Source organism: Sprattus sprattus, assembly GCF_963457725.1.
Source record: "Sprattus sprattus genome assembly, chromosome: 18".
Classification (NCBI taxonomy): domain Eukaryota; kingdom Metazoa; phylum Chordata; class Actinopteri; order Clupeiformes; family Clupeidae; genus Sprattus; species Sprattus sprattus.
This window is the reverse complement of record NC_137916.1, coordinates 14,709,858-14,731,909: the sequence shown is the minus strand read 5'-3', so window position 1 is coordinate 14,731,909 and position 22,052 is coordinate 14,709,858. Positions and strand designations below refer to the sequence as shown.

The 22,052-nt window shown below is 40.5% G+C and overlaps 2 protein-coding genes across 2 annotated transcripts; one reads left to right on the top strand and one right to left on the bottom strand.

Annotated features, from left to right (window-relative positions):
* Nucleotides 1-209: 209 nt before the first annotated feature.
* LOC308379915 (secretagogin-like) lies at nucleotides 210-7,198 on the top strand (the record flags this gene model as incomplete). Its single annotated transcript, XM_080857185.1, has 11 exons — nucleotides 210-279; nucleotides 385-455; nucleotides 1,422-1,514; nucleotides 2,764-2,853; nucleotides 3,226-3,282; nucleotides 4,551-4,628; nucleotides 5,446-5,501; nucleotides 6,205-6,250; nucleotides 6,461-6,520; nucleotides 6,901-6,969; nucleotides 7,076-7,198. 11 exons carry the CDS (start codon nucleotides 210-212, stop codon nucleotides 7,196-7,198), a joined length of 813 nt encoding a protein of 270 aa, XP_080713311.1.
* A 4,657-nt stretch (nucleotides 7,199-11,855) lies between these two features.
* LOC308379116 (DBH-like monooxygenase protein 2 homolog) lies at nucleotides 11,856-18,703 on the bottom strand (the record flags this gene model as incomplete). Its single annotated transcript, XM_080856172.1, has 10 exons — nucleotides 11,856-11,990; nucleotides 12,257-12,316; nucleotides 12,564-12,660; nucleotides 13,047-13,132; nucleotides 13,482-13,648; nucleotides 14,071-14,173; nucleotides 14,344-14,499; nucleotides 15,302-15,454; nucleotides 18,054-18,200; nucleotides 18,476-18,703. The coding sequence occupies 10 exons, from the start codon at nucleotides 18,701-18,703 to the stop codon at nucleotides 11,856-11,858; spliced, it is 1,332 nt and encodes a 443-aa protein (XP_080712298.1).
* Between the last annotated feature and the right edge of the window lie 3,349 nt (nucleotides 18,704-22,052).

Below are 22,052 nucleotides of genomic sequence, written 5' to 3'. Positions count from 1 at the left end.
CTTATATAATGCCTGATATGGCATAATAGGTATGTGATTTGAGAGACTTGTGTGGGTCCCGGAAGTAGAACATATCTGACTGACCACAAGTTGGGCTACAGAAGCTGAAGGCAATCACTTGCTTCCAGTGTCTCAGAGGAGCGCATAAGCGCAAAGACTCGCCTCTTCTCTACAATCAACTGTCTGGCTTTCGAGGTCCGATCTTCGCAATGGAAAGCGGGTTTGACAATTTGGACGCAGCAGGTTTTCTGCAAGTTTGGCAACATTTTGATGCTGATGGTGAGAACTTTACTATTTTGGTAGAGGTATTGAAATAGACTTACATACACCACAAAAGCCAGGCAACATTTTAAAGAGGTAGTAAAACAGTTATTTTTTTTCTAGACAATGGCTACATCGAGGGGAAGGAACTCGACGAGTTTTTCAAGCATATGATGACAAAACTGAGACCCCAGGTGCGTGCACGGCACTTATTTGTCTCTGTGCAATTGTATGTTTTATAAGTTCTAATTGATATGCATAAATCACCAGATGTTTGTAAGATGAAAATAACCTTATTCAATCATGTGTGAGATTCAACGTTTTTAAGATTATACAAAAAGCATTTTAGTTTTTTTGGTCAGAGTGACAAATACAGGCTTAATGTTTAAGATCAGTTTACTCAAGCTTCAATGGGCCACATGGAGCATAATATTATTAAAAATGCAATTATGCGGTTCTGGCTAATATGCGAGAGATTGGTCAGAGATAATACCCTCGCTGCATGAGAATATATACTCATTATTGGCATCATAGGCAATCAGTACAAATCACCAGCAGTGTAAAATGGATGTGGGCTGCCACTTAGAGGCGGTTTTGTGAGTCATGGGATAATGGGTTGTTTTTCCTGGTAGTATTTTTTTAAGATTTGATACATTTCAGCCCTTATATATTATTCATTCTATCTTTGACAGATACAGTGTATTACATCTAGTGAGCCTCTATGTTAACAGACATGCCTACATATCATACATCGTTTCCCTTTCAGCTTTTGTTGCACCTACAGTATATTGCTGTAACGTTCATTCTGCAGCAACTTCATCATTTTTGTTCAACAGGAACAGAATGAGGAAACGATTTTATATGTTGATGATAAGGAAACTGTGGTTTGATTTTGTTGTTTCCTTCCTTATGTTCACAGTGTTATGAGTTGTCAGTGAACGCTTAAAAAGGTGCTGTTTCAGGATTCAGGACTCTGACGACCGTGACTTACCTTACTAAAGTTTACTGAAAGTTTTATTTTGAAAGTCTATGACTTGGTTTTATCTGTGTTCATTGCATCCACAAAAAAAGGGGCAATATGCAGTGGCATAACATTAAGGCACACTATACAGCCGTGCAGTCTGTCATGGTAACCCCGTTAAAGCCATGCCTCCTACCAGGATCCGATAACGGAGGAGAGAGTCCAGCAGCTGAAGCAGCGCTTCATGTCCGCCTATGATGCCACAGCCGACGGGCGCCTTCAAATTCAAGAGGTAGTTCAGCTGTCTTGACCCCTCACCCCTTCACTGGCCCCAGGTGGCCCCTGAGTGTCCACCTGCAGCTTAGTGTGTTTCTGTGTGGGCTGTTGCACAGCACTGAGAGTCTCACCTTATCTTTTACACAACTGTGATACCTCAACTGTCACTTCCTGAGTATGTTGGTTTACAGAAGCGATAAGCAAAGAGTTACTAAAAGAGAACTCGTCACCACTCTAAAATTGACATCAAATATACAACTCAACCTTCATTTCATCTAGCATACCTCAAGAAACTTGCAAAAAAATTGGTTATTGATCGATCATTCAATCTGTAAACCGACAGAATCCCCGCTGATTTAAGTACATTACACTCATGAATCCCTCAGTACTTTCAGTGAAAACAATTAAAGACAGTTAGCCTGTTGATTTTGACTCCTTTAATGCAGCAATACTTTCTCTGATTCATTTCTGCCTACACAACATAACAAATGCGCTTCTTTCATGAGCTGGCTCAGTTTGTAAAGAAATTTCATAGAGGGTGCACAGTGTTTGTGTCACAGAGCATTCATATATGAAAGCTTGATCCTTCAAAAAAAGAAAAGAAATGTAGTGTCCTCTTATTCATGGTGCTGTCGTTTACGGTGATGACTTGGGCTTGGTGCATGGGTAGGGCTTATTTGGCTCCTTCAAGTGTTGAACACAGTCCAAGTCATTTCGCTAATGCAGAGGAAACATCGTTATAAACAGAGACAGGGAGGGTACTCAGGCCAGCTCTGCAGAGGGACGGATGTCTGCCCACATGCATTAACCTTGAGCTGGTGGTGGTGCTACTGTCATGCTCTCATGTGATTTAAAGGATAGAGAGAAGAAAGGAGAAGGAGATTTAGAAGGTGTGGCAAAAAGCAACTCTTTATGGTGACACACTTAACAGGTGGAGAATTCTAATTGATGTCCAGTAAAAACCTTTTGATATGAGATCAAGCTTTCTTTTGCATTAAATAGTTCTAGTAATGTAGTATGTGCAACTACAGGTTGTGATAGTACACAATGTATTTGATACTGATGTTGAATTACCATATATGCATATGTACATGACTGTGTTATCCTAATATCATCATTTGCCTCAGTTGCATAAGGATAGTGTTGTTGTAGGTTTAGTAGACTGTAATGTATTTATATTCAATCTGGCTCTGTTCATCAGAACGCACACTGCAGTGTGACGTATTCTGTCATGACTCAAACGCTCAGTCCATGCTGTGTTCTAGCTGGCAAACATGATCCTCCCAGAGGATGAGAACTTCCTGTTGATCTTCCGTAGGGAAGCCATCCTGGACAACAGTGTTGACTTCATGAAGGTGAGCTGACAAGATGCAAGTTGGCTTCGGCGGCCTTTCAGTGCAATTCTAGCTATTCTAACACACCAGAATAGAACAACAGAATACTGTAGCTGAATGTGATCCTGAAATGCTTGTTGAATTTGAAAAGAAATCCTTTAATATCACTACAGCCACCCCTATTCACGTATCACCTGCACACACTTAGCAGCACCTCAGCAGCAGAGGCACTTAGAGTAATGAAGCTCTCTGTAAAAACCATCGCTTAGACACTCTAAGATAGTAAGTCTGGCAACACCTACAGGAGTACTGGATTGATCAGTTAAACCAGACAGGTGGCATGTTTTGAAGGGTGGAGCAGAGTGCTTCATCTCAACCCTCATCTTTCCACAGATCTGGAGGAAGTACGACATGGACAGCAGTGGCTACATAAATGCCCTAGAGTTAAAGGTAACGTTATGCCAAAGCAGCCATCCCACAAACCACCAATATGTCACAAGGTACACCCGACTGGCCTTACCACTTCTTGTTATTCTCACTGTGTGCTTGGAATCTCTGGATGTGGCAATATGTTGTCACAAGATTTAGTCTAGATAGCTGACTTGACATGTCTGCCTTTCAGTTTAACCTAGCGCAGACTTAGAAGACTTAGCAGCACTTTTTAGAGGCTGCCTCACCCCACCCCAGCGGAAGTGAAAGAGGCCTCATCTTTGGCCTAAAGGTTCCACTTGATATCTGCAATCAAGATATATAGCAAGATATGAAACTGACATTTCTTATCTGTTTGAATTTTGTGCAGCTTGTGCTGTCTACAAAGTGGTAAACCACCTTAAGTCTGAAAAGAGGAACAAACATAATGGAGGAGAGTTATTACTGTGAGCATGAGTGCTCTCGTTAGAGTTTTAACGTTAGTGTTAGTTATACGTTATAGTGTTATAGCGTTATAGACTCAGATCTTCAAAGATAAAACTTTCCAAAATGCAACATCCTGCAGATGCATGTTCTTGTCAGTGTGGTTATAGGCCTGAGAGTAAGTGTGACTATTGGCTTGTCCTGTGCTTAACACTTCAGCTTAAGTGGTAGAGTGCCTGCTATGAAGTGTTATGTTTGTATATTTGTTTGTGATCATATATATATATATATACCAGTGTTTCCCCTACAATGATATTAGGGTGGTGCCCCGCCACCCCAACGGCCCCGCCCGCCCCCCCTGGAAGCTCAAGTAAAAAAAAAAAATATATAGATATATATTTTTTTTTATATAAATATAGCGCCAGATCACAAAATAAGTCATTTAAGGTTACCTTTACCATAAAACATGTAAAATTATACTTATTTTTTAAGTAAAACTGCTTATCCTTACCCCTAATCCTGAAGCATAATTGTTGCATACTGTTACAGTAAGATGTTATATTGACTGCTGTCATTAAAAGAAACACATGAACATCATAATTCATTTAAGTGTTTGTGTCCGTGTCCGCCGCTGCGGCGCGGCGCGGCGCGCCCCTGCCGCCGTCCCCCTCCCCCCCCCCCCCCCCCCCACTAAGCTGTAAACCTAGGGGAAACACTGTATACTGTATATAAACAAATGCCAATGTTCTGATATCAATGGTCATAAAATAGTACCTTATTGTGGTAACATTTGTGTCACTGGTAGTACAGTATAATGTTTTTAGTCAGTAATCTAATCTGTTACCCCTTTCCCTTCCCCATACCAGAGTTTCCTGAAGGACCTGTTAGCGCAGCATAAAAAAGACGTGTCTTCCTCCAAATTGGATGAGTACACACATGCCATGGTAACTGTAGCCTCATGAGCAACACAAGGCCCTTAATGAATTGTGGCTCTTTCCTGAAATGTTGCAACCAAGAAAACACACACGCCAACATGACATGAAAATATATGAAACATATTACTGGTGCAGAAATGTTATGTTAAAAGTTGTTTCAAATTGTTCTTATGCTGTTGTGTGAGAATGTTACTGTTGAATATACTCAGGAAGACATGCAGTACAGAAACAGAAAGGAGAACACATCTGTGGTTTCTGGTAGATTGATTCTCTCTCTTCTGAGAGACCAGGGCTTAAATTTGTATTTATTGATTTTTTTTATGCAGCCAAAGGAGTGCTCTGGTGTTTCTCAAGTGAGGGTAGAAATTGACATGAATGTCAAATCCATTTTCAACCCGTCGCAGGAAGTATCTAGAAGGGAAACCATTTATTTAAGATATGATTGTCAGTTAAGAAAAAGCTCTCCAGCTGAGTGCCCTTTGCAGAGAACATTCACTTGCCCTACAGGTCTCTCAAGACTGAAATGCAATTCTTCCTGGGAGACAAAAGGACCAGTTCAGATGATTCTTTCAGAATCAGAATAACAGATGCCTTCTCGAGTCATATTAAACACAGCTCTCTTCAGAAGGAGGTAGTTTAGCACAAATCCAAGCTAGGGCGTGGAGACCAGCAGTAATCATCAATCACTCTGAACTTGTTTTAGATGCTTTGTCCACTAAAATATTATGTGTGAAGACATTCCTTTGATATATAATGTGTGTGTAAATGCAAATAGTCATGTGTTATAAGCCACTGAAACTTCTGAAAGAGCCTTCTGTCTTTACAGATGAACATTTTTGACAAAACTAAGGATGGACGTTTGGATCTAAATGATTTAGCCAGGTATGTACGTCCTGGGAACTTATAACTAAAGCATATAACAGAGGACTGCACTGCTGTGGATGTACGAGAACTCGCTCAGTAGCTCCAAATAGGGCTTGATTAATTCTTGGCCAGTTCTTTTTGTTTTCAAGCTATTGATCCATATTACACCGCTAATGCAGTCATTATCTGGCAATGTCTCACTCATTAATTCATTCTGTAAGGACTGTGTGGCTGCCAAAAGACTAGAAAATTACATTACATTACACTACATTGTGTAAGATTGTACATTTGTTTCCATTCTCTGATTAAGTGTATGAACACGTAAGTGTATAAATATATACATGATCCTTAAGTTTGTATTTCATGTTCTTACAAAAACTATAAACAATAATATTAAAGAATAACAACTGTGTTTCCAGTCTCTGATAACAATTAACCATAAGTTAACTTCCAAATAGGCCGGTGTCCCTGCCAGCCAGTTATTCTGTGTAATCTAGTGTGCCATAGTTTCATTGAAAAGAGAGGTACGATTCTTATGGCAGCTGTGTTGGCAGAGGTTAACCTAACTCCTTATGTCAATGACGGCAGCTTTAAGTTGCCTGTGTGTCACTAAACCTATGGTGAATCTATGTACTATCAGATGATCAGTTTTAACAGTTGTGCCTAACATGTGCACGTGTTAGACACTTAATCTGATGTCCACAATTGTGTATTCTTACAGGATTCTGTCTTTACAAGAAAACTTCCTGTTGCAGTTTAAGATTGACGTGAGTTGTTGTAGTTCTTCTCTTCTCTTCTATCACAAAGCTTTAGAAGTAATCCAATCATACAGCCAGTAAAACCTAACGAAAGTCTTATCTTAAATGTGTGAATTCTCATTTTTTTGTTTTCTGTTGTCATTCCTGTCACCATGATGAACAATTATATAAATATGGAAAAAAAAGAAACCTTCCGTATTTTTTTCCTGACATCCACAGGCTGGCAGTCAAGTGGAACGAAATCGTGACTTTGAAAAAATATTTTCCCACTATGATGTTGTAAGTATCTGCCATAGGGTTCTGTGTATTACAGAGAGAGACCACCTTGGGGACAGTACAATGAAACTACACCGCATATTTCTCCTGGATCTCTCAGGGTCCATCACCGAGACAGCAAATCCTCCTATTCAGTATACTAATATTAAGACTGATGCCTAGCAACTATCTCTAGCCACAGAGAGGCTCTCTAGGCTCTTTCGCCCTAACCTCTTATCTGTTCTTTTTCTTGATCTTCTCTGCTGGTCTCCGTGCTCTTCAGCTTTGTTATAATCTTTTTTTGTGTGTGTTCCTGTCAAGCATGATTCTGCCGAGTGCTATCAGTCTTAGTTGTGTTGTAAAATTGTCTCATTCTGTTAGTGCTGATGGGTTCTGTGTTCCAGAGCAAGACTGGAGCCCTGGAGGGGCCGGAGGTGGATGGTTTCGTTAAAGACATGATGGAGCTGGTCAGGGTGAGTCACGTCTTTGACCGGTCGATACTCACGACTGTTTCTTGAAATCTGGTTTTAGTTGACTATTGATCACATAATGAAGCCAAAGGCGGTGTTCTCCCTCTAGCCCAGTATCAGTGGTCCTGAGCTGGATAAACTACGAGCCGTACTCTTGCACCACTGTGACGTAAACAACGACGGGAAACTCCAGAGGAACGAGCTGGCCCTGTGTCTGGGGATCAAACCCTAACTGCCTACCTGCATGAAGTACTACCCCAATGCTAGGGGCCATCTGTGTGTCTATGAGAAGCACTGACAGGATTTGCATGTGTCAAAGGACCAAGTTAGAAAGAAAAGCATTTTATGATAGTATTTAATGAACTTAAGAGCTGTTATGTGTGCAAGAAGATGCGGACCTACTCAATTTTTTTCCTGTTGTAGCGATCCGCTTTGATTGGCTTTGTGAACTGTGCATGTTGTGTTAGTTTCCCAATCAATTAATTGTCATACCTCAAACTTATTAAAACTACAATTCAATAAAAGTGCCATCAACTTTTGGTTGTGATAAATGTCCAGCTAGTATCTCTGTGACAGCTGACAGGCCTCAAGTACCTACACTCCTACAAGCACTCCTGAATGAAAGCAATTTGTGCCTCAGGCTTTATTCCGCTGATATCAGCCCATTAGCTGCTAACAGATAAGAGTGGCAACACAGCAGCTGCTGCCAGCCCTAGGATTTCACAGGCCAGCGTGACACAAAGGTCTGCAGCACTCAGATACCTGGATCCTGCTGAGGGTGTGGGGAGCAGAACGGCAGGTGAGAGTGGCAACGTTTGCAGGTGCAGACTCTGTTTAAAAAAAGACAAATGAATCCTGTGAATATCTGAATGTTCTCAGGGCAGTTGCTGAAGGCCAGTGTGGAAAAAGCCAGCAGCTGTCAATGTGCAGTCTGCCGGGGGGCTGTCTGTTTACTGTCTGCCTGCCTCGTGGGCAGCTATAGCACAGCTGCCTCAAAGTAAACACCTCCAGTGACAACCAGGTGGATGGCATGGTGCAATGAGAGAGGGGAGTCCAACATCACTGATCTCTACATGCGCTTTATAGTTGGTTGTGAAACTGATGTAATATATTGCTGTGAACAATACAAATTGTCAAATCTTTCCATATCAATCTATAAAAAATCTTTTAAATACTGGAGGGAATTTCCCCTTTTCTCTCTTCTCTCTACTTTTTATTGATCCATTTCTTTGATGATCATCTCCTTTTACTATAATTGTAATTCATGTTGATTTTGAATTTGAGGTTTTGCAGTTTAGTATTTGGGAGAAAATGCTGATTCACCATATCTGAATTTGTCATGTTTCTTTGATATGTATTTAAGCAATGTCTATCTGTTTTGGTCTCTATGTTTAAGTATAAGTTCATTCACTCTGCAATCTGGGTCCTTTCTCATCAGTTTTTACAGAGTAAAACATGGCTGCAGAGAGAGCTATTAACAAAGGCCCCCTGTAAATGAATAAGATTGAAAACTACAAGTGGTCTAAAAAGCAGTTTTATGAGTCACAACCCAGGTATTCATCTTGTGGATCTACGGCCTGTAACCATAGAAACACTTTCTGGTGTGATGGGAATAGTCAAAGTGCTTTACAATGCAATGAAGTAGCCCTAAGTGCATCTGTGCCACCTGGATACAAGGCTTGTAGTCTTCTGTCCTTGAAATAATGGTTTTTGGTAGGAAATACAAACTTGGTTTTAGGTAGCACCTAAATTATCTTTCCTTTTTTGTGAAAAAAAAAAAAATCCTATTTCAGTTATAATGCCAATTGCTCTGAATTACTCATACTAAGGTACCAAACTGATTTCTTAACGAGTATTTACAACGATACAAACAGCTCTGTAGAGATGCAGTAGTCTGTGTCTGTGCAGAGAAGGAAAAAACCCTTTAAAGCAGAAATGCCTATTTTGTTATACCATGATAAAACACAGGGAGGGGTTCAGAGGGTGGCCCCTCCCCTTAAGGAGTATGTTGCTATAAATAAACATGCTGGACCTATATGTCACTGCACCCTGCAAGACTTTCATCATGGTCTGATGTAAGGGGACGGGATATTAGTGTCTCTTGCACAAGATGTCTGGAGAAGTGAGGCTCGGGTGAAGATTTCCATATGCACCAAGGGAATCAACATTATTACAGCTTCTCTGTCACACTAACAAGCCTCCTCTTTCTTTAGCTTTCACCTGTTTCTTTAAATGACTTTCCCTTACACTTTACATACATGTTCATTTTAACTGTCAGGCTTTTAGCTGTAATTCTATACTAGTTCAGTTATTTGCCTTTCAATTTAGTTACCAAAAAAAATTAAAAGCTAAAAAGTTGCAATGAAAAATGAAAATGAAAAAGGATAGTCTGGGAAGTCCCGCCCCTCTTCTTCCGGCCAATTTGATTTTGCCTCTGAAGTGGGTCTGGCAAACTTTGGATAGCAGTTCATTTCAAGATTTCCAGGATCCTTGGAGCCAATCACAAACTGGCTTTTGGCTACCTGGCGCGCCATTGGCGGATTTAAACTAACCACGGCTACATAACAAAATCTACTGCACGGAGAGTTTTTAAACATTGGACATGGTGGCTGCCGAAGCACCGCAAAACTTCGATAAGGCAAGTTTTCTTTGAAAACAGAACAGAAACTTGCCCTGGAACAATTCATACAGAAAAAATATGTGTTTGCTTTATTACCGATCGTTGTATCGTTGTATAGTATCGTTGGTCTGATTGGTTAAAGGCGTGTCCAATTACGTGACAGAAGTGGACCGCTGTTGAGTAGTTTGCCAGACCAACTGAGCAAATGAAATGCAGTGAAGGGGCGGGGAATTCCCAAACAAGAAAAAGGATATTGTATGCTCAGACTGTACCATCGTTTCACTTTTATCAGTTTGAAAACATATTTGTGCCATCATGACAACATTGTGTCACTACAGGCATTGTTGATGGATTTGTGACAGTTAATAAGCGGCGACACAATTTAGGTGTTAATTGGTGGGTGGTATGCAGCAGTAGACCCTAGCAGGGGTGGGCAATTCATTTCCCCAAGGGGCCACATGAGCTAGCGGGACTGTTGTTGAGGGCCAGACCAATAGGCTAAACTCAATTCTGCCCACCTTCTGACTTCAAGTTTCGATGAATTTCAGTTACCTTAAATGACTGAACTACTTGCAGAATGATATGAAAGATGTGAATTAGAAGCACAAAATTTCATTCATTTTTCGCAGCAGTGAATTTGTACTTTAATTTGATTCCAAATTTACCATTGTCCTCCGAGGGCTGGTCAGGGACAGCCAAGGGGCTGCAAATGGCCCTGGGGCCGTACTTTGCCCAGGTATCAGACAGGTTAACCGAATACCGTCTATCACATTAAAAGGAAGGGAGACACTGCATCTCACAGTCAGACTATACAAGTGGGCTATGATGGTTGAGAGTTTTAGGGCCCTCTTGTGGTACAATATTTTAACTACAGGTGGGACTGCTCTACTTACTTAAAACCTGCCCGACTCTCATCATCCCAAATATTGGTAACTGTATGACCTTGGAGAAACAGTTCGATACAATTCCAACAAGAGCTCAAATTCAATGGATCTAAGTCTTACTGTCCTGAGGACGCACTATACAACCAGTACTGCTGGATCAGCCCCTTCACTCTCTTCAAAGTGTGTCAGCACCATGCCTAACTCCAGACGCAACACATAATACTTTAATACAGAATTACAGAATCACATCTGCAACTGTGAATAATATTTTATTGTAATATCTAATTGTGAACCACACAAATGATCTCTTTGTAAATCATATTATCTTAATCATAAACTTAATTTTCTGATTACAAAAACAACTGCTAAATGAACTAATTTAAACAGAAAGGTTGTCAGTATCAGATTACAAAGGTATCGGTGCATATGAACAGAACTATTTGACTTAAACAAATACTTGATTTAATGGTGCTTGGTGTGGGAATTTCCTAAGACATCTGACATTACATTACAGCTCTTTGTTTGCTAATTGGGATGTTGCTGTCATTAACAACAATCCTTAACGACAACCACCCAGACCAACAGCAACCCAATCCAAGACATTTGGGCCATGTTGGACTTGTTTGATGCTCCTGGTCCTGGTGGAGTCCTCTCGCAGTTGGGTGTTGGGCTCTCCATCATGTCACTGATATTGCTAATGTTAAGCCAGTGGTTGCTCTACCGAAATAAGAGAGGGAAGAGTATCTCATTCAATAGGAAAGTCTCATTAAAGGTTCCCATGAGTGTGCAAACCTGCATTTGTGCTTTCACAACTTAAACCTAAGCATTCAGAGTGTCTCACTGATAGTGGGGTCAGTATCTCAATATGATAAAGATAAAGACAATTCATGACTCAGATCATCTGTCTATGCTGTGATATGAAAGAATTGTTTTGATGACTCTAGAATATGCTTCATGTTTTGAGCTTTTTCTGGAGGTTTACGTTCGGTCTGTGTTCAACTGTGTTGACACTGTTTTCAAGACAGCCTTGGCCTCTGGGTCTTCTCCCTTGGAAAACAGTTTTGGCATTTTGGCTTAATTACATTGTCATTTGTGATTCACTTACATCTCTATCAGATACAAGAGTGGTTTGAGGGAGATCTCTCAAGTTCTTCTCATACTCCATGATTGCCTCTTCATCCCATGTCTTCTGAGTGAGCTTTACGTATACTTCTCTACAAAGCAGTGGACACAACATAAACACCAGTCACCACCTGAGCTGGAAGTCAAATTAAAGGAGGAACAGGTGATCTTGTGGAGTTCCATGACATTACATTCAAACAAAACCACAGTGATTGGTGAGGTATATTCGCAAACGGGGTCTTTTTAAGACATAGGCCTGTATCTTACTGTTGGGTTGATGCTCCCAGCATAGTCATCAGGGAATTAGATTCAGGGAAACTCCAGCAGTTGCTTAGATTGGAGGCAGGATAGTAGAAGAGGAAAGCCAGACACATCTCTTGTTTTGTGCCCAAGCCACCCTGACATGAGAAAGAAGTTTAAAGGCTGGAGTCTCATGAGAGTAGTGTCTCCGGCAGTGGAATTCAAAGCTGTGAATGTTCCATAGTCCATGACTGTCTACCCCACTCTCTCCTCTCTACTGTCTACTGTAATAGGTGAATGGTACAGTCTTTCACTAAGAATGTGTTTGTGAGTGTGTGTGTGTGTGTGTGTGTGTGTGTGTGTGACACCTCAGGTTTTTTCAACTCTGGGGGTTAAACCAGCAAGAAACACGATACATACTAACCCATGTCATTTCGGTTCGATTAGTGGTATCATACGTGCACTCCACCAGAAGAGAATCTCCCTGTAAATAAAAGCCGGTCATATTCATCTACACACAGCAGTTATAAGTCTTGTTATTGCAATAAGAAAGTTGAACAACGTTTCAAAGTATACTCTATACACCCAGGCCCTACCCACACAGAACACATTTTCGTACCACACATCCTGTGAACTCCAGGCCTACAGCTGAAAAATTTCATCATACAGGTCTATCCCATCCTTATCATACATGATAAAACTCTACAAAACAATTTATAGTAGATACAGACCATTTTAACAGTTTTTGTTTTGCCAAGGTTTTTGGCCTGCTGAAATTCAAAGTTGTAGTGCTCATCCAAGGCCATAAATCCAATCTGTTTGCCATCCCTGAAATTAAATGGAACAGATATCTCCTCACAACTAGGCTGACAAATTTGAAAATCGTTTCATTCCCACAAGACACAAATATTTTTATTTTCATTGCTGCAGTAAGATTTTTGTTTCCATTAGTATCCATATCGTTTTTTACCAATACAAATACTTCAGGTAAGGTTGATTTCCAGCCTAAGCTTTTTTACAATGATTTTCATTTGCAATTGTGCTTTCACGTTCTATGTTCACACTCTCAGTCTTTTATACTGTAATTGTAATGTTACATTTTATTCTTTTTCTTTTGAGACTGATTACATAAATGTGACGTGACCTTAACCTAACCTGCACAGGTAATCCAGGAACAAGCTCAACTCAGAGCTATTTTCTCCTCTCTCTCTCACCTGAAGTGACCCACCCGAACCTTCCGCCCAGCCAGGTGAGTGTGCAGTTCAACTGCAAACACCTGGAGATCAGATCCTGTTTCAGACTGAGGAAAACACACACACACACACACACATACAAACACAAACACACACACACACACAAACACACACACACACACACACACACACACACACACACACACACACACACACACACACACACACACACACACACACACACACACACACACACAAAAGAAAAAGGGAAGAAGTCACTTAGTCATGAGGTTCGGTTAAGTTCCATTACTTGCTACTCAGGAATTATCAAAATATATAGAATTTTGTCTTTTATGTAAATGATTTGAACTTACTTACTTTATTTACTGAGACAGGAATAGCAAATTTCACCAAGACATATCACTTAGTGCCCAAACAGACTGACAATTAAAGTACCTGTGGGATAACGGATGTGTCACACAGACCATATGTGTGAAAAGCCGAGGCATTGGGTGGGATGCCATACCCACCGGACACAACCAAACCAGCCATCAGAACACCTGCATCATGCTCCCGGAGCTTGGGAGTGTAGTGAAGCCGCAGACCTGAGTTGTCCACACGACCTGAGAGGGAAGTTTACATCAGTGTGACATCTTAGAACTTAAGAGAACAATTTAAAAGTGTGCCACTGTGGAAAGGCATGCCATGCAGTAAACATTAGTAAAGTAAGTAAACATTACTTCATAATTTGTTTTGATTTCCAGATTTTAATTAATACAGGGTAAGGGATTATTTAACATCACTTAGTTTGACACAGGTATCTTATCTACTTTAAACCCTGCCGCCAAAACTGATAGTAGTTTTCTGTAACTAACTTAAAGGCCCACAAGAACTGTAAAGGTGTTTATTGAAGAGAGGCATAACATTGTACATTGTAAGCCCCCATTGTAAGCCCACATACCAAAACCAAAATTGTCCAAACTACTAAATCTAGGATCTAACCCCTGTTATATAACGTAGAAATGATGGCGGTTCTGGATAATACCTTCAGTCAAGGTTGGATTGTTGTAGTGGATCTCAAGGCGATACACACAGTCTCCTTCATCTCCTCCAATAGGAATCCCCACATTCTCTGGGACCTCAAAGTCCTTCGATAAAAAAAGGATTAATATTTCCACATCAGTCTTTGTAAAAACGTAACGCAATACCTTTTGCTAATTGAGAGACATCTGCACGAACCAGTAGTACCATAAACACACGTTAACTCTTACATTTCCCTCAATTGTTCATTTTCACGTTTTATTCCTAGGAAACTCACCTCTCCCCCAACGCCCCATGCAGCTACAACTTGAAAGCAGTGTTGGTGGATAGGGTTCGTGAAGCAATCCTCCTGAAAGGTGTCGTTCACATGTGGTGGACATTTGTAGAGCAGCAAATGATGCACGAGTTCCAGATGCTCAATCAATGGCTGGATCTAGATTAGGGGCAGTGAGAGCACAGTGTAATCAGGCAGTCTCAGAAAACCACAGAAAGGAAACATTTCTAAAGTGAGAGACTTTATTTGAGTACAACATGTCGCTTGTCTTTGGATTCCTGTTTGACGTCACAGATTATGGTTAACTGAATGGCAGTTTGTTTGCGTATGAAATATTCAACAGAAAAATCAGTTTAAACTTAAAACCCTTAACCTTCTCCCTATGGTGATATTTCAAATCCTCGACGAGAAAGGTTAACATTAAATAGTATAGAATCTGAATAGTTCGGAAACCCTAAAGAGTTTAGTATTAACTTTATGCAGCCAGACTTGCTTGTGTGTGTGTGTGTGTGGTTGTGGGTGTGGGTGGGGGTGTGGGTGTGTGTGTGTGTGTGTGTGTGTGTGTGTGTGTGTGTGTGTGTGTGTGTGTGTGTGTGTGTGTGTGTGTGTGTGTGTGTGTGTGTGTGTGTGTGTTGCATAGACAAGAAAACCTTTGATAAGCATTATTTATAACTTGAAGCAGAGTAAATAACATAAAAAATTACTTTAACAATAATGAATGTCCTGTTTTACGTGTACTATCTATTCATTTAAAATACAAAGTCCAGCCTACCCGATAAATGTGTTGTTTCTCAACAAATGTGGGCGCATTCATCAGCCTGCATCCATAATGAGTTTCTTCAGCAGGAACTGTGAACTACAAAAGCAAGGTTTCATTGTCCAGTTCAAATCACTGTTCTAACACAAATCTGTTCTAATATTTTTAGGTGCAAATAAAAGAGTTCTGAGTGGAGTGTTTTACATTCATCATGGTCATGTCAAAGTAGTGGCTGTTGGTGGGGACGGAGCGGGGCATGTACTTCAGGAGATTCAGCTCCTTGGTGCCCCGGCGCTCCCTGTGGTACGCAATGTCATCAGTCAGCCCATAAGCATAGATCAGCTTGACTGGAAGCTCCTACAGATCAAGTGGGGAGGAGATCTGGTTAGGCAAGTCTAAAGGATTCTGTGGAACTATGACATACTTAACTGTGAAGCTGATCACTGAAGACATTTGAGGAAAGAAAGCATTTCTCTCTAAATAAAAATTGAATTGAATTGAATTTTGACAAAGGAAATTGTGGTCGAAGTGTTGAGATGAAAATGTCAATGCTAACGGTGAGGCTTATTCTGAATATTGTTCTAAGAACAGGTCATTTATCACTTAAAATACAAATACAAACCTCTTTTTTAGAGGTTACCACTGTCCCTGTATCTAAGAACAATGTCAGTTCTTGGTAAAGGTTTTAGAGGTAATGGCTTAATATAACAATAGTTAGTTAGGGTAGGTATATTTAATGGAGGAGAAACTAACTTTTGTGTTTATCTGGGCCATCAAGTTACCTAGAAACGTTTCATAACAAAATCAACAAAACCCACTTTCCTATCCCCTTCCCCCTCCTTAATTTGATACAGCTACATTCCCTGTACAATGAATCACATTGAACATTTGTAAGTGAAACGTTGTGCCTGTTATGTACGCTCTATGGTCAGACCTCAAACCATGTACCTATGGTAGCCCTTTGTCTTTGTCTGTACAAAAAACGAAATCTCCATTAGAAGCATATCATATTGCAGCTAGCTGTATCAGCATTTTTTTTTTACATGCAAACTGATTTTCTCTCCATCTCTTAATTGTTGTTTGCCTGACGATGTCATACTCATAAATCTAGTCAGAATATAAGTCTGATACTGCTCCATTGGGCTGTGATTATGGGGCGTGTTTCAACGAACCAGGGGAAAAAATGCCTCTTCGCTCAATTGGATATACCAAGAACCAGTCAGAGCAACGTAGTATGACCATCGGGGCCAGCTGATACATTAAACTTTTACTGGATCCCGTAGGAAGAGTGACAAATACCTTGAAAGCGTGTCTCTGTTCCTCTTTCAAAAGGAATGCGCTGTCTTCTAAAACAGACTTGAATCCCCAAATTTTAGCTCTCCAGCGGCAGCCAAGTTTGTTGAATACGAATTCAACTCAAGCGTTGGTGACGTAGTTGATTACGTTACGGTTGATCATTTGTCCATCATCGTATAAAAGCCCGCCCTTACAATTTGATTGGTCAGATCAGTTTCTGAACTCTGATCATTTCTCCCCAAAGGAGCAGTGCCAGACCGAACTTCCAGACCTCAAATGTTGTGGGCGTGGTTCGGTCTGGTATCCAGGCTAAATTGTCTTACCCTTTTCATAAAAACTTATTTTAGGCTTTATCAACATACTGTGTTGGCACAGCAGTATCAGCTATCTGTAAAAACTGTATCATTAATGTTAGTCAGATATATTGGATTAAAGCAGTTCATTTCACCCACGCAACCCCGTTGAGGATAATTTTTGCGACGAGTGCTTCCAGCAAATGCTCCTTTGCCTAGCTTTTAAAGTGAACAATGTATGTGATGTAGCCCATAAAAAGGCCACGTGGTTCAACAGTTTATCAGCTCTGAAACTCAAACAGCCTACCAAAGATAAAGTTATAATATTATAATATATTATCAATAATCGTATTTCATCGACTGACAATTTTTGATATTCGTTTCATTTTCAATAAAATGTAAAAAGGCCTTTATTTACTCTTCTGTTTTTTTTTTTTTTTTTTTTTTTTTACAATTCACAATGTGTAGAGGGTAGAGACACCACAATGACATTCCAGACTGATGGGTTATTACCTCAGTGGGGAGGGGGTCTATTACAGGTGTGTGGACAACTATCTCGCACAATGAATGTTTACGTGTTTTTTTTTACAATATCTTAGCACCTCTGAAAAAGGTTTCTGAATTTTTATTTTTTTATTTATGCTCTCAGATTATTTTTGCTGAGGTTGTGCTGAATATAAGCTTATCTAGCCAGTTTTTTATATAGGTGAAATATATAAAAATGTCAAGGGATGTCAGACTCATCCCCTAAGGAAAAAAAGGTGTGCCAGTAAAACCCAAAGAACCATACAATGGAGATTTCCACCATTTCACTGGAGAGAACAAAGGTGAACATTGTAAAGAAAGTAAAGCAATGCCCCAAGTGTCCCTGTTGCTCAACCGCAAAGAAAAAACAAAACAAAGGCTGTGGCCATGACAACCAGGGAACATGCAAACTGGTTAAAATACATACCTGCACAGTGCTATAAGTCACTTTTGATAACACAATCGGTTAAATAAATAAATGTGTAAATGTAAATACAGGATCTGTAAAAAGGATTCTCATACTGGTTCATTACGCTCTAGAAGTTGTGTAGGACTGATTCCTTAGTAACTTTGGGAAACTAAGGGAATTTGTACAGCATTAAGTGGAGAGTGGAGTTATTTTGGAGTTGACTGTTCAAAATGTTAAATTTACAATACAAATTCAAGAGTAACGAAAGCATTCTCGGTCCCTTGCATATTAGACACAGTGGAGAGAGTAATTCCCAGCACTGTATGTCTGCCTTTTAATACTCTAAAACTTAATTGAACAACTAGCAGATATCACAAGCTGAAGCTAACATGTCTGGGAAAATGGATATTGTTTGGATGTGTTTGAGCCTCACAGTAATGGGACGGTCGTCCACGTCACAAGACTTGATGGACCTCTCGAACCTCATGGTGGTCTTTCCGTCAGCATCAGATAGCGACAGCAGACTGTAGCTCTGTTTCTCGTCAAGAAGAGGCCTCACTTTTCCAGTACCATGGTAATCCTTCAAAGGTTCATTCAATCAGAAGAATTATGAATATGCTGGATTCAGAAATCAAATATTCATCAAACATTTCCCCACAGGGACAAGGGGAAATAAGCAGGATTATACGAAATCAAAGATTTACGGACACTGTCACATACAATGTTCTATGTTAGTAGTTGGCTATCATTAATGAAGCTATAGAGAAGAGGAAGTGGGAATGTAGGGCCAGCGAAGAGGATGATGAAAGATAGAAGGATAAAAAAAAGCATGAGCATAATTTCAGTTATATTTACCCCAAAATAAATGCCGTCTGAGTTCACTCCTCCAATGACAATATCAGCTCCTACCATGTCCCCATTGGGACTCAACCCAAAGCCAATCCAGCCTGTGGTATTGATGCACAGCTCAAAGGTAATGTTGCCTTCAATCTCGTCAAAGCCCCATCTCAGGGTGACCATCGCATCTGAATCCAGGTGCTCTGTGAAGGGCAGAAGTGGGTTCTCCTGAGCTCCAGTCTCCATGACTAGAACTAGAACAAGGAGAGGCACAGCTAACAGGTAGCTCATGATGTTGACCAAAACTGATCTCGCACACTTGTTCTTTAGTTAGATGTGTTTTCCTACCAAATCACCTCTCCAGTAACCTCCAACTCTCTCACTCATCCACAAAGGGTCTTGAACAGTACGACTGCCCTCATGTACTTTTGAGGTGTTTCTCTCACTCCTCTCACATTTCTTTTTGTCTCGGATGTCAACAATAGGTGACAGGGCGTGTTTTGTGTGCAAAAATGTATGAAGAATCTGAGTCTGTCCATGATAAAGACAGCCATCTTAACTCACAAGTTGTTATGGTAACCTGTTGTTGAACAGAAATTGATACCTTCTTTAGCTGCACCAACAATGTCAGCTGAAACTACCTAACAACAAATCATTCATCAGCTCCTGTCTTGACTACTGCAACTGTCTGCTGGCAGGTCTACACTGAAATCGGAAACACATCGGCCCAGTCCTCCACTCCCTTCACTGGCTTCCAATTAACCAAATCGATATTTTCAAAGTCCTTCTCCTAGTTCACAAGGCCATAAACACTACCGGTCCAACCTATCTCCAGGACCTCCTCACCCCTCATTTCACATCCAGGACACTTAGGTCCAAAAGTACCTCCTTGCAGTTCCCCGGACAAAATTGACTAAAATGGGAGATTGTGCCTTCTCCTCACTGGGGCCACGACTCTGGAACAAGCTCCCGTAGAACATTAGGGCCTTAGGGACATTCACATGCTAAATGACTAAATGTGAATGTATTGCAGTTTTTATCCATTGCTTTGGGCAATTTCACGAAACAGAAATTACATTTTCAAAACAACACGTGCAAACCTCCAAACCACTGGGCAATTGTTCAAAACCGATTGGCATTTCTCATTCCTTTAATCAAATTGCAATTGTTTTAGAAACTCCTTGCAAATGACAAGTACAATTGCCTACAGCTTGCACACATTTCAAATGATTTAGCACATCTGTGCAAATGGTTAGGTACAATTGCCTTCAGTTAGCCCAATTACCAATTGAATACATCTTGCTGGTCTAAACTGACTGTTGCTTCTCAGTCAAGTGGTTGTTCGCTGCAAAACATGTTGGCATAATTTCCTTCTGTACATCATCACCTGCAGAATAGTTCACTCCACTGTCACAATCGTTCAGGCACATAATACCATGAAAAACATCATGGTATATACTGTAATATGGATCTCTTGGATTATCGGCTTCATTTTTTCAGGTGCAACTAGAACTTTACTAATCAAGGGGGAGTTTCTCACATCCGATCACCGATCGCTCAGTAATTTTAGTTAGCTGACAGGTGCTATCCAGGAGTATAAATGCTTCCATCAAACATCTAGAGCTTGACAAAGTTCAGTACAGTTGACAAGTATGAACATGGAAGCACCAAACGAGCAAGGGCAACTGCCTCACAATGTGTGCTGCAATATCCGAAAACGGGTTAGTCACCCACAAGTATCGGCCAATACAACACCCAGAAGCTCCTGGTGTTCTTAGACCGCCTTTACGTTGATCTTATCCCTCTACATGAGGGGGGTTTGGTAGGGCCTCACCTGCCAACGTATGTGATTGTGTGGGACATTGTCAACTTTCACCGTGGCCCGCTCAGGGCGTGGTTCGCTGCCCATCAAAGGATGGTGATGATGCTCCTAGCCCCTTACTCCCCATTTCTAAATCCTATTGAGGAGTTTTTTTCAGCTTGGAGGTGGAGGGTCTACTCTACGAGCATCGGGCTCTAAATCAGAGGTCCCTCCTCCAAGCAATGGATGCTGCTTGTGAGGATGTAACGGCTGATCATTGCAGGGGATGGTTGCGGCATGCACGCCGATTCTTCCCACGTTGCATTGCAAGGGAGAACATAAGATGCGATATAGATGAGAATCTGTGGCCAGACAGACGTGAGCTTGAGGCTGAGCAGGAGAGTGAGGACGAAGACTGAAGACTTCCTTTCCTTCTGTATGTTTTGTTACAGTAGTGTAGGCTATACTTAATTTTAGTTTTGATGTTCTTTTTGTTTGACAGTGTTTTTTGATGTACACATTTTCTGTTTCTGTTTTGCAATTACATACTGTAACAATTTCCATGGCATGAGTCCAATGCAGTTCGCCATGTGAAACCTTGTTGGCTCCTTTTGAATTTGTTTCTGTTTGATACACATAGTATTCTGGAAAGAAAACATCTACTACAGTAACCATTCAGTGTCAAAGGACTAAGCCAAGATTGAAATGTGCACATGAGGGATATTTCTATGTTCCACTGACATACTGACAAGACATCTAAACGTTTTGACCTGCAGTGCTTAAACAATGCCAAAGGGACTTTTCATTTGGGTGGCACTGACTATCAGTATGAGAAAAGGAATTAGTTTTAATTGATGAGTTGTCTGTTTTGGGAGAGATATGACCTTTTGCAGGTGTGCCATAGTGTTTTGATAAACCATCTACAGCAGGTTATTTTGGCAAATATATGCAAAGCTTGGAGAATGTCCTTTTCTTTTCGGGAAGGAACTTTTCATTTTGGGGGCACTGACTATTTTTATGAGAAAATGATTTGGTTTTGAAGCTTGACTTAACTGTTTTGGGTGAGATATGACCTTTTGAAGGTGATCTATGTAGTTGTGCTGAACCATAGGCTATTTGGCCAAATGCACTTAGAGCTTTGAGAATGTAATTTCTGTTTCGTGCAATTGCCTAAAGCAATGGATAAAAACTGTAATAAGAAATTCAATAAATTGAAGCAATGAAAGAAATTGTGTTTATTTGTCTCTTCTTATCATGCATCCACCTTACCATCCACCATTCACTACTGCACAAAACACGTTTGGAAAACTAAACGTTTGCAATGATGTAAGTTAAAGTAGGTAAAACAACTTTAGCCAATATCTCCGTAATAGAGATGGGTTATGTGCTCAAATTTCCTGGGATCAAAGAAAACGTTAGTATTCATGTGCAAACTAAAAATCACGTCTCAGGCTGCGCATGAAAGTTATTTCGGGTTTATCAACTGTACCAATGTCATATAATTATGAGTGCTTTGTTCTCCGCATCGCCGACATTACAAAAATGAAAGCACTCGCAAGAAAGTGAAAACATTCAATGTTCGACGGTGGTGTATGCAATAAATGACTCGAGAAGGTTTTTTCAATTAATTATTCCTTGTCGGGTGGATTGGTAGCACTTGTACAAGAACTCATCATGATGGAAAAATCTTGGCGATCGCAAAGAACTCTTCCTACGTAATCAAACTATAATATGACTCCTTGTCAATGGGATCCCTCCTTTTGGCGTGGGTGTGGCAAGTTTAGCCAGCTAAAC